Source organism: Mytilus californianus, unplaced genomic scaffold (genome assembly GCF_021869535.1).
Source record: "Mytilus californianus isolate M0D057914Y unplaced genomic scaffold, xbMytCali1.0.p SCAF_17, whole genome shotgun sequence".
Lineage (NCBI taxonomy): Eukaryota > Metazoa > Mollusca > Bivalvia > Mytilida > Mytilidae > Mytilus > Mytilus californianus.
The window spans coordinates 4,558,752-4,572,665 of record NW_026262659.1 but is presented as its reverse complement, the minus strand read 5'-3'; the positions used below and the strand labels follow the sequence as shown (position 1 = coordinate 4,572,665).

Here is a 13,914-nt window from a genome sequence, read left to right as displayed (position 1 = left end):
AAAAAATTTAATCAACGTGTGGTTCGTTTGATCTCAGTTCTTCATTGGTTAAAATCCGATTATGACGTCGAATTTTCTTGCTTTCCTTTGAATTTCCTATTGTGACGGCATGAAAAAAGGCGACCATGCCTGATGACGTCACATAGAAAGAACACATCTTTTTGCAGATCATTCAAAAAGAAGGAATAACTTTGCCTGCATATTGTTTGAAAATCATTAGAGAAACAGATTCCACCACCAAATCTCGTGTAATACGATATTTATTCACTCTCGACAGTTAAATTTTAAATATTTAAAACGCTCGGCAAGCCTCGCGTTTTAAATTTGAAAATTTAACTGTCTCGAGTGGATAAATATCGTATCACACTCGATGCAGTGGTAGAATCTATATTTATCAACATAGAAAAAGATATTTAATGATAGGATGCAATGTGTAAAATGTTTGCAAATAAAATAATCGTTCATACCTGTTCTACCAGATCTGGAAAACAATTTATCAAACTGGACACCCATCCAAGACTTAGGACGATTTCTTCCTGACGAAGACATTTCCGAAAGGTTTAATCTTCCTTTCAATGACTGAATATATTGTCAATGAAAGTTAATTAAATCCTGTCCCAACAAGCCTGCAGTAATGAAAACTATTAAGTGAATCTCTTATAATGTAGTGGAGAGAAAAAGTTCTAAACTCATGTAAACAATCCTAGGATATACTGCATGTGTTTTCCTCTGGCGAGTTGTAAATCTCCTAATGTCTGCATAATATTACTTCTAACTTGATATGTTATGTAATCTGGTATAAAATTTCCCTTTGTCTAAACAAAAAATTTTAAGCGTAAAAGGTTCAAAGTTAGTAGTTCTCTCTTTCAGCCTATTGTTCAAGTCAGATTTTTTTTAGCTGTTGGTAGTTGAACAAAGACAGCTATTTAATGCAAACAAATTTGACATTTATCTTTTTAAAAATCTTCCTGTATGGCATAACCTTCCTTGTCTATCAAAATCAACACCTATATTTATCAATCCCCCTTGTCATAATTTCAATAATTTTTTTCCGATCATTTATATGATTAAATATTTAGGTTTTTGATAGCACATATATATATATTTGGCACATAACAACACAAACTGTTCAATATCCAATAATTGTTCAAATTATCTCCAAAAAAATTGTTTGAGGAGGAAAAATTAGAATGAGTCAGCTGACAATGTTACAATGTGTTTAGCAATATTACAATGTGTGTAGTTAGTCACTATACTTGGCTTGTGATTCTATAACAAACAAAGACTTAAGCTTCAATGACAATAAAATCAGAAATTTCAGTCAATTAGCCTTCTCAATGTCCAAAACTCAAAATTGAAAATTAGCTTAGATATCTCTCCATCACTTGCTTTCTAATGTCCCAAACAAAGATAAATTCCGAAATGTCATAAATCTAACGTCCAGAAGTAGAATGTAAAACATCCCATTAGAAAAGAATGTGTAAATGTGTATTCCATGTCCAGCAGCAGCAGGTTCAAAAGGGCACTTCACATTTCAACTGCCATCGAAAAAATGAAAATCAAATGGGGCAGTGGAGAACAGAATCAGCTACTAATTGCAGAAATCTACGTGAAGCTGACAGTGGAGCTTCAGAACATGTGCTAAATTCATTTCTTGTCAATCAAAACAGTTCTAGCAAATGGGAAAGAGATCTAAGTATTTAACACTATACACTGTATACCCTTCTACTTTTACAAAGCTAACCAAAAATTGTTATGTTTTCTTTATCTATTTAACAGAGAAAATAATCAACATTAATATGTCCTTGGACAATGAACATGTTATGGTTACATGAATTCATTTTTTTTTTTAAGTCTATAATTATTAAGGAAATTGGTATGAAAAAAATCAGTCTCAAGTCCCAATCTTTTTGTATCATAACTATGTTTCTCATTATAATGTTGTATTATTGAATCTCATATTTAAGTTATTTCTCTGTTGTTTACAAAAATGAACAAAAAACTAAGTTTATTACTTTTCCCCACAGAGAAATTTAATGGACATTATAAGAACATGAATGTTATCATTTTAATATTTCATTTTCTTTACCACAAATAAAGCCTAAAGATCTTAGACAACTTTTTGAGTAGGTTACAATATTAAACTTTTTTGAATGGAGAAATATATTTAGATTTATACTGGTTAAATTTGCCAAAAGGACTTTTATTCTTTGTACACCTGTTTTTTCCTACTTAAAATGTAATTTTGCACATCAATTATTTACTGTGCAGTGTAAAAACCAGAGATACAAATCTGTTGAATAAAGGTTGTTGCTATCTATAGATCCTAAAATACATCCCTCCTTTTGAAAAAAAAAGTTTGACATGTAATTTGGTAACCAGTGAAAATACATAAGGGAGAGCAAAATGGAAAAAGGAACTCCTATTTATAAATTAGAAATAAGTAAATAACAGATTGGAAAGCCAAGTTAAGGGACTGAAAATGTTAGGTGTTAAGATACTAAAAATTGTCTTCATAAAAATATTAAAGAAAAGACAAAAAAAAGTAAACTATTACTCTGTGATATATTTCCATCAAATATTTTCTTGTAAGCAATTATTATAAAATAAGGAGATGCTATATGATTCCCACATATCCTGGCATATGAAGTGTCTTAAGCAATTATACGCCATTGGACAGCCTTAAACAATGGGCAAAACCACATCCCAATTCTGGACACCAAAAGGTTTTTAATACGACGAATGCATTATGTTGACTAGCAGAAGTTCATGATCAGAAACAAAAGTCAAATCCCATATTACTGTCCCCATACCTTACAGTTTGTGAGACCTTCAATTTGGACAGATTGTGTTATGTTAACATATTGTCGAATATACAAATGAAATGAATATGTAGGAGAAAACTGCAATCAGCCAGGAACAAGTTTCACAATATATCCAAAAAAGACGAGTAGTGAATGAACTGAAGAGTCTACCAAAATATCCAATCAGCACCAAAATTCTACATGGGCAATTGACATCAAGAAATAAGGTCAGCTACTAACTTGGGAATAAAAGGCATATTTATAAACTGGTGTAAGATTAAACTATTTATTAGAGGGCTCAACCCTGCCATCTTTCATCTCAATTAGTGAAAAATGGTAGAGAAAAAACACAGGAAACAAAAATACAGCTTCAAGTTCAATAAAAAAAAATGCCAAAAACTAAGGTTTCAAAGAATGCTCACTCCATACTGAAAGCAGACTCAAGGATACTAGAATGATAACTTAGATTCATATGTATCCCTATATTTTGTACAACCAGGAATAGATTGAAGATGATTAAGCATCAAAGAGCCAAATATTATCTCACTTTCACCCTGATTCTTTGTTAGAACCATCAAACATTTTCCCAAATCAGAAGTTTAATTGAATCAAGGTGAAAGTCTGTAACCAATCTTTTAAATCAATATTAATGAATCTGCCATATTTCACAGCTAAGTAAAAATATACATCACTGATTATAAAGAGGCATATCTGGGGGGAAAAAGTAATTTGATGAAAAAAGATGAGAGTACAATGTTTTGTATTGGTGAACATTTTTTTAAACATTATTCTCTGAATTCTCTGATACTACTGTACAAATGATGGACCTCTTAAATCTTGTTTATTTATTCATAATTTTACCTCCACCTTTTAAAATAGCTTTTTCTGAAACAAACTTCATTCAATTTTATTAAACACAATGGGAATTAATTGCTCATCAGTTTAACCTGAATACATGAGATCAGGTTAGAAAAGGTATAGAAAATTTTCAACAAAAAACTTTAAAAGACCAACCCTTGTTATTTTTATTAAATTAATAGAAAAAAACAACATTTAAATTGTTTTTTCCTTCCATTCACTGAGCTTGTGTTTATTGGGGCACGGCCTATATAACAACAGCTATAGTAGTTTTATTTTTCACATAACCAAGAATGTTGATATAGAGATAGTAGAGACTGAATACAACATACATCACCCGTTCTAGATTATAAAGCATTCTGTAATATTTTCTAAAGTGTACACCAAAAATGATGTGATTGGGTAAAAATGTCCTGAACAATGGTAATTCAACTGATAATATGATTAACTTTCTTATCATTTTGGAGGGTCTAAGTAATCCAACTACTGTACCACTAGCCTGTCAACACTGAAGTTGTGAGTTAGAATCCTGCACGGGCCACGAGGCAAGTGCACTCGACTCCAATCTTAATTGACTAGGATTGTCAGTTTTCCTACCGAAGGTCAAGGTCGTGGTTCTCTCTGGGCACTCTGGCTTCCTCCACTAATAAAAAAACTGACCGAATGAAATAACATAATAGTGTTGAAAGTGGCGTTAAACACCAATCAATCAATCAATCAATATCATTTTGAGATGCACACAAAGAAATTACCCATAATCCTTTAGATTGAGAAAAGGAAAACTTTCACATACTTTCCTTTAGCATGTTTATTTTCCTCCTTAGAACTCCCCAAACACAAACACCTTATGTGACCTCTATAAATAATACTTAAAATTGAAATAATTTCAAAACCATTTGCTAATTAATTGTTCATTACCATAAAATAGATGATTTATTACAACACTGATGGTTGTCAGATCCAGGATTTTATTTCTTGCACATTTCAGCAGTTTATTGTTAAAATTTAATGATAAGATAATGCAGTACAACTTCTCTGAACCCAACAAATATTGATTCCTAATAATAAAATATACATCGTAAAATCTAAAATGTATTACAGTTATTATAGCTTTATACTTATAGAGAGCAGAAATAGCAAACACACAATAAACCAATAAATTTTAAACCTGACTCATCATCAGACACCCTTTAATCAGATACCACCCATGGTGATGAGGGGAGCGTGTAACACAATGGTGTAACACAATGGACTGTGAGCTACTACTCACCAAGGATACCCCACTAAAAGTATTGGGTTAACCAGAAGTAGAAGAGCTATGGATGTGAAAATGTGTCAATCATGTCATACATGGCCGTCTCAGAGCAATTCTTAGAAAAGTCTGTCAGACATCAGAGAAATCTCTTATAACCATGATGTTTAAGAACATATGTATAAAATTGATGCAAAAGATAGCAAAAGGATATTCAAACTCATAAGATGAAAATGAACTGACAATGCCATGGCAAAAAAGGAAAAATGACCAAAAGACAAACAACAGAATACAAAACACAACATAGAAAACTAAAGAATTAGCAACAAGAATTCCAATAAAAAAACTGGGGGTGATAAGTATTTGGTAAGCAAAGAAAGTTGATGAGCTATGAATGTGAAAAGCATCACATGATAAAGCATGCTCACATGAAGCTTTATACCAAATTTCAGGAAGATCTGATGAGTAGTTTCTGTGAAAAATTCATCAAAATTTTCATTCTTGGCCATAGTAAGAGATTGCTCTGACATCTGACAGCCTTCTTGGGATTTGTTTGGGTTGAACTGTCTCTGAGCAAGTCTAGGAAAGGCTGTCAGACATCAGAGCAATCTCTCACTAGCATGGCCATAATTTTTAAGAATATACATGTTTAAGTATTCCATGAACAAAGATAGTTGATGAGAGATAAATGTTGAATCATATTGTTTAGCATGCTCACAATATGCTTGCTAAAAAATTTTAGGAAGCTCTGATCTGAAGTTCTTCAGAAAATGCGACAAAACTTTCACAGGACAATTGGATAGATGGACAGGGGTAATGCATTTGTAAGTATACAAGAACTTGAATGCTACATTTACTTACTCATCTTTGCTAATTGTCTGGACTGTGTAGGGGAATTAACATTATTATCAATTTTACAATTACAATAAAATGTAGCCACATATTGTAAATACATAAACATACCTTCATCAAGATGTAACAATGGAAAATTTATCCTTGAAAAAATCTTGGACCAAAAATGGACCAACTGAATCATGACATAGCATCCGGAAAGAAAAGTAAAATAATCATAGACAACCTGATGGCACCATATCCCTCCATATATGATCTTACTCTTAAAACACATGGGATACACAAAGAAATAATATCATCTGTGTGAGACATTGATATAAATCTTAACTTTACTGAGGAGTGAAATGATCTTTACCATGCTATACAGAAGCACTGAGGCAAGATGTTTATAAACAAAATTATATATTATAAAAAAAAGATTTAAATAAAGGAGACAAAGAAAGGATAAATACTGTTGTTATGTAATTAGCCTTGTATTGTTTATGTCATATGGGATTACTTTTCTGTTTTATTGTGTTTTATCTAATCTATCCTCTTTTGACCGGTGACAAAAGGCCTGTAAGGCTATAGATACAGATTTGAGTACGTTTAAATACCCACTTTACCGGTACTAACATAAGAAGTATCAAATACGGATCTACCAACATATTCTATTCAAAAGAACTTTTGACAGTTTAAAGTTTATGATTTTAAAGAGGTGAAATGTTTGATAAAGTTATCCATACAAATAAAACGGTTTGTGGTTTGGGTGTGACAATGGAGATATTACACACAGTAAAAGATCATTCAACAAATACAGTCAAAATAATGACCAAGCATTTTGTAGCACAACAAAGGAAAAAATAACAAATTACTATTTAAGTCAATATGTCATTCAATTACTGATCTGATTGGTTTTGAATAGTAAAACTTTAGTAGCAAAGATGACCAAAAAATTTAAAGGTAAAATTACTTTGAGTCATGATATCGTTTTTCAGCCTTCATTTTGTTCATATCCAAACAGGAATGATTCTATTCTGCCAGACTAATATTTTCACTAGGTCATCTTAGTATCTATAGTGTTGGTCTCTAAATCATAGTACAAGCACCAAATATTTCTTTCTCTACTACAAATCCTTAATATGATGGCTAAAATGTTCTTATATGGGATGATCAATAGATGATAAATGAGCATCATTTCAAATATCAATGGTCTGTCAAAAGTTATTCATTAAAAGCATATGATTTTTAAAAGTTTTATTCAATGAAGAAAGATAGAGGTGTGGTTCTGTTAGCAGCTAATATCAATGGTCTAATGTTTTTATCAAGTGTGAGTACTTCTACATAAAGGTTCCTTACAACCAATATAAAATTTACGATGACATTAAAAACAAGACTTAAAGTGTGGAACCTTATACAAATATATTCTACTCTACATCAAAATAAATGGTTGTCCTGTCATATATGCAACAGCATACCAAACTTTATAATATTTTATGAGAAGTCATTTCTAAACATTCAAAGTCAATGAAAAATAAATGACCTTCTGAAATTTTACTTGAAACTGACATGGATGGTGTAATGCAATATTTCATCATTTATATGACCTATGATTACAAATGGTCAATCAATTTTACCAAAGTGATTATGATTTTGGATGATGTGACTATCATTTTAATTATCGGTTTAGAACTTATAAAGTCAATCTAAACACTGTTAACAATGAAAACCAAGATCTTAAATTCTTTGAACAGTTCTCAAAAAAATTTTTCCCTGGTGGTCCTTGAAGAAAATTTTATGGTCCTCACTATTATTCCTATTGCAAAATACCAAAACTTTGTTGGTCCTTTGCAAAATTTGGTGGTCAAAATCTTTGGACTCCTCTTTGAAATAAAAGAGGAAATCACCATGTATTCATTGATAATGTGTTTGTTTCAGATTCTCGTCAGGCTTCGAACTTCAAGAAAAACTAGATATTTTTGGTACTTTCTTGTAACAAACCAGGAGAAATGTGTGTGGAACAAGTAAATATTGCTCAAAATTATCAGAATAAGAAACAATATGCAAATCTGACATATCCAAATTATTACTGACAAAACTATTTGTGAGAACCTGCACTTCTATAACTATTTATAATTAGTTACTATCAAGAGTCTGCAGTATTTTTCTCTTCAGAACATTAGTTTACACTATACAGCAGTAATTTTGTCAGAAATAATTATCCTTTTATCTTACATAACCTAAGTTTTATCATTAATGTAAAGGTTTCCACCCATTTCTCATAGAATACCATTCTACTGTTTTATATAAACTGCTTCAAATCAGAGTGTTAGAAAACAGATTCAGTGATTTAAATGGAGTTTCAACCCAGAACATTTCAAAAAAGAGTTAAAATTGTGAAGGATATACATCATTGTCTCTTTTCTGTAAACCCTGTTAGGCTTTATCCTTCTGTCTGATGGAAAACTGTCATTTTCTATGAAGATTTTGTGTCTAAAGCACTTTTCTTATTTTAACTTCACCAGTAAATTTCTCAAACCCAAAAAATTGAAAGTCATTAGAATGTACAGACACTTGAAAAGCTATATGACCAAAAGAAGAAGGGCCAGAACCATCTACAGTAAACTGCTTGATGGAGATAGAAACCTAGTTTCTGAATTATTTTTTATTTATCAACAAATTTTTTTAAAAGAAATGTATGTTATAAATCATGCCAGAAAGAAAGCAAGCATTGATTACTGGGCTAATGAAGCTTAAAGATATATTTTAAACTATTAGTTACTTTCAGACTTGTCAATAGCTATATAAAACAACATTAATTATTGGTAAAACATTGAAGCTAATATGTTAACACATCTTGAAAGGAGCTGATAAAGTAATAAGATAAGAATTTAAGATAAGAATTTTATTAATCTAATCAAGAACCCATAAAGGGCATCATTTACAACAATATTAAGCACAATATGATTGGAAAAAAGAAAAACTATATCCTAATATAATACTATCATATATTGGACAGGATCAGAGCCTAACACATCATGTGTCTTACATAACATTAACAATAATTGCATAATAATTTTATATATTTTGTATCCACCTGGATCTTATTTCTAAACACTTAATTATATAATTGCCTAGGCACATAAGAGTTGGTAAGTTTCAAGTAATGAAATTAAATTCTAATTTATCTGTTAATTTGATCAGGGAAGCTAGGTATTAAATTGTAATCAAGCCAAGGTAATTCTTTATTTATACTGTAAGTCTATTAAGCATGAAATGAATACCTCATGTCTGAGATAAACACATGGATCTAGTGGTAATGGACTAAATGTGTTAACCCTCGCACAACAAAGAACATTAAGTCAAACTCCATTAAGATTTTTCGTGTTATGTTTTGCTGAGGCAGTATTTGGAGAATTATTACTTTACACTTATCTCTGTAAAACCAGTAAAATTCTGACAAATTATACATCAGATAACTCACTGTATTCATCATTATAGCTGTTAATTCTCAATTTTTAATAAATTCTTCCAATATATTACGACCCCCCCCCCCCTCGAAAGCATAGAATAAGAATACAAATATCTATTGTTCCAATTAAGGGCACTTGAAGAAATTATTTTCAGACAAGTAAATTCTACATCTCTTCATGTTATAGATTCACTGTAAACAAACCATTAGATGTTTGTCTCTCCTAGACATATTTATCAGGAATCTATCAAATATATTGATGGATGCTATAAGAGGGGTTTTATTTCCCGATTTAGCATCTACTTTATGATTTATTTTTGTTAACCAATTATCATCTACAGTATACATACATCTACTAGCATGGTTTCAAATCCAATCAAAGATGTGTAAAAATATCATTTCTTTTAAGTGCTTTTTAAATTTCCATATTTTACTGATAAAAATCCCATTAAGTAAAAGTTTGATGTTAACTAAAAGTAATGCTATCATTTTAAAATCTAATTAAGTTTCCACTGCACAATGTGCTTTTGATATTCATTAATAGTTAATTTTGGATATTTTAAAAACAAATAATAATTCATGCTAACACATTAGACTGATGATTAACACTCTACAGAGTCATCTTTTTCCTTCTTCGTTAACTTTCAGCATGAAATGATCAAAATCTTAAATTAAAATTACACCCCTGGTTTTTGTTTCTTTCTGAAAGATCTGATAGAGTATTTGAACATATTAGTATTGTTATAAAACATAATTGCCTGTTATAAGGGTAGAGATCTGGGAATCATTTTTGGTTACCAATTTTCACATGACCGAATGCCTGGCTGGTATCCCCCTCCCCCCCAATAAAATCCCCACATGCACTTACTGGTGTCTCTCTTTGTTGGTGATGGTAAATCTTTGATGGTGGCAAGTGTTTTGTTAACTTTGTTAGTCCCTGTGTTAATTCTAGAGGCCACAGATGATTTCCTGGGTACTGTTAATAAAATGTCATGGTTAGTGGTTAGTGTACAGATAGGTAGAGAGATCACAGTCTTATCCATTAAAAGTGGCAAAATCTATTTAAAGTCGGTTAAAGAGCTCATCAGAGCTCATGTTTTCTCTGTTAGTATATAGTACTGTACATATATGCCAACTATAATTTACTTACTTACTAAAATAAAACCCTCCACAACTAAAACATCAACATAAAAAAGTTGCAGTAGATAATTTTTTAGTTTCCATAATTTATCATTGAAAAAAAAATTGCCACTTTTGAATGCATGACATTAGTCATCTCCCTTTGTTATCTCAAAACAATGTTGTGTAAACAAAACAAAAAAAAATAATGATATTAAGATAATGATTTCAAAACTGAAAATCAACATAAACAGATTGTGCAAAAAAAAAATTGACCAAGCAGTATCACCAAGTGATTTTCCATTCTGGTGTGAGGAGTGATTTTAGTACAGTTAGAGTTATCTCCCATACAATGTTAGATGGATGAAATCTAATTCCTTGCCAATTCAATTATGCTTTCATTGCTAAATACATTTATGGTCAACAAGACGTACAATTCCCATAAACTGAGGAAAATGTGCCATTCCAATGTGTATATTTGCATATTTTTCCTTCACCATAAAGTGGATAAGAGTGTCAAAATGGACAGGAGACAATTTTCAAAAATTTCATGTCAAGAGTAAAATTAATGTTTCACTATATCAATATCAATCTCTTTTGTGTGTGTTTAGAGATTAATCTAAAAAGGCCCATTTAATTTAGATCATAATGAATGTGATAATTCTTACGACACCCAGACTTACAGTCAGTTGGAGGTGGTATACTACTCTTGACTGGCATAGACTGCCTCCTCAGACTCACTCTTTCTCCAACCTTGTTACTTCTGTCTGTCACAGCTCGTGATGATGATCCCTACAAATAAGGTGCACATATCTCTTGAACTTTTTCCCCTTGGAAAGTTTTCAATTTATTAAGGTTTTTTTAAACTTAAAACCATGCTAAAGATTTCAGTCATTTTAATCCATGGAATATGGTACAGAAAACTTGTCTCATTGAAAGCTGTGACCTCTAGATGTCTATTTTGGTAAAAATGTATTGTTGGCTTACTGACTCATTGATATTTACAACACATTCCTTTTATTCATACTATCATTATAGCAACATTTTATGTGAAATAGTACAAGTAAATTCTTGGAGATTAGAATATTGTAAGTATTTTGACTGAATATGTTGTGTTAATTTGTATTTTTTTCTAAGCATTTGTGTTGCATAGAGAGATTTATGACTTTGCCCTCTGGATCCTTTCTAGAGTTCATATATTCTACAAGATATATTAGCACATTTTACTTTTTGTGGTTAAAAGAGAGTTTCCCAAATTGCACCTAATTTTTTCACCTTTGTTTGATTAAGAAACAGACAAAATTTTCCATTCTGTGTTTACTTTGTACATGTTTCTTTATTTACTATATAATTTCACAAATTTGATTTTGAATCTATACTGAATCATTGTAAAATGGATTTGAACTGACCTCCAAAAAATAAAAGATTATGTAATGAGTACATAAATTACAACATTCATAAAAATCAAATAACTGATGTTTTGTTTTATTTTTAGTAGTACAATTTGACAAAAGTCCATGCTTATAATGCATTTTGTAAGAAATGGATGCCCATCACATATGCAATTGCTCATTTTTAAAGTTGACTTTTTGTTAAACTTATGTTTCGGTAAATTTTACTTTTTTAACTCGGGATTTCATCTGTTGAAATATAACATGTATAATGTGACCATTTTGTATGTATATTTTAGTATATTTAGCAATGCTAAAAGAAAAGCATAAAGACAAATGATAGCTACAATACAAATCAATTAGTCTCTAAAAAAAAACCTATAAGATTATGTTGTTTTTTTACAAAATGGGTGCAAATTGGTACTCTGTGCAATTTGTGTACTGCGAAATTACCTGAGATATATTAGAAATAGTGCTGGAAGTACTATCTCGTCTTTCTCTTTTACCAGGCATTGATAACCGTCCAACTGATGGATCTGAAAAAAAGACAAATACTTACTGTACATAGAAATTGATCAAACAATTTAACTCCATTATAACTTTAGACAGAATAAACTCTAGTATCATGAAGTTCAGATATTTGATTGACTGATTTTTGTTGTTGAACACCACTTTCAGCACTATTGGCTATTTTGTGGCAAACATATATATATATTGATGGTAAGCAGGATTACCCAGGAAGAACCACGATCTTTGGCAGGAAAACTGGGAATCCTTGTCAATTAAAAGAGGGGCGAAAGATACCAGAGGGAAATTCAAACTCATAAATCGAAAATAAACTGACAACGCCATGGCTAAAAAAGAAAAAGACAAACAGACAAACAATAGTACACAAAACACAACATAGAAAACTAAAGACTAAGCAACACGAACCCCACCAAAAACTGGGGGTGATCTCAGGTGCTCCGGAAGGGTAAGCAGATCCTGCTCTACACGTGGCACCCGTCGTGTAGCTCTTGTTAGTACAAACCTGGTAAATAGTCTAATTCAGTAGGTCATATTCGTGAAAAGGGAACAGGATTGCAGTTAGGAACATATCTGCTATCATATGTGAAACGGATATTCCATAACGGTCAACCAACTCATGATGGCGTCTGTAAAATTAAGATTTAGAGTCGAACACAAAGTTCAAATATATGTTGGCTATATAAGTGGTCAGTAGTTATATGTTTAACTTAATGTTTTTTGTTATTTAGAGAATTGGGTATTGATGGAAGATCTTTGATAGTCTTTGATAATATTCACAACTTTTACACACTCTGGATGAAATAAACAAAAAGAGCAGTTTTCAATTTAAATAAGAATTGGTAGTTTATTGTAATTATCTTTTAAAATCTATTAGTTTTTAACTTTTACTTTATAATTTGATAGATCTGATGATAACACTACCACCAATCCCCTCAAACATTGATTAATAAAACTCTTCTAACATATCCTGATATCAGAATATTGTCCTCAGATAGAAACCAATCAGTCAATATGTCTATTATGTTCACTTTTAATTGTATTAATCACTGATCAATATGTCTAACATGGACATCCTTCCGAGAAACAAAATCATCGATATATAGGTTCTTACCTGGGTAAACAGCACAACGATTCCGAGTCCATGAAGAATCCAAACTAAATTTTCTTTGCAGTTTTTTGTGAAAGAATTTGAACATTTTTAGTCCCTATTTATTTCTGAGATGATGTCAACAACTGATTATAAAGTTCCTAATACCACAGTTTGTCTTTTTTCATTAATCACTGTTTTCTTTACTAGATTTACGAAAACAGGTCAAACTACTTAATAATTAATCACATTTATTGATTCAAAATTAATATAAACATAATTTATGTCATTAAAACTTTACTTCGCCTACAACTTGTGAAATACTAGGGTAGTGAACACAGTAATTGGTCATTCATATTTATCAAACAATTTAATCAGTGACTGCTAAAAGATAAATATCATGTAATTGTCCAGTAATCAAATATAGCCTAAACCAATGTCAATTTCTAAAACAATATTGATCTGTTTTGATCCAGTCTCCATGACAAGCTCATTCCCAATACTCCCTATATGAATATTCCTGGAAAGTTTACAATTAAGGGGAAATAACTGCAAATTTTTTAAGTCAATAT

At 31.0% G+C, this 13,914-nt stretch overlaps 1 protein-coding gene across 7 annotated transcripts in view; it reads right to left on the bottom strand.

Moving 5' to 3' along the window:
• The window catches only part of LOC127726261 (CAP-Gly domain-containing linker protein 1-like), a 92,396-nt gene that overhangs the window by 33,623 nt on the left and 44,859 nt on the right, over positions 1 to 13,914 (bottom strand). For 6 of the 7 annotated variants that reach the window (XM_052233569.1, XM_052233568.1, XM_052233566.1 and 3 more), the window contains 3 exons: positions 12,181 to 12,263; positions 11,020 to 11,128; positions 10,086 to 10,193 (listed from right to left, as the gene is read on the bottom strand). In XM_052233569.1, coding sequence (XP_052089529.1) covers positions 10,086 to 10,193; positions 11,020 to 11,128; positions 12,181 to 12,263 — 300 coding nt within the window. The remainder of the gene's footprint in view (positions 1 to 10,085; positions 10,194 to 11,019; positions 11,129 to 12,180; positions 12,264 to 13,914) is intronic. The other variant, XM_052233570.1, reaches the window with a different exon arrangement.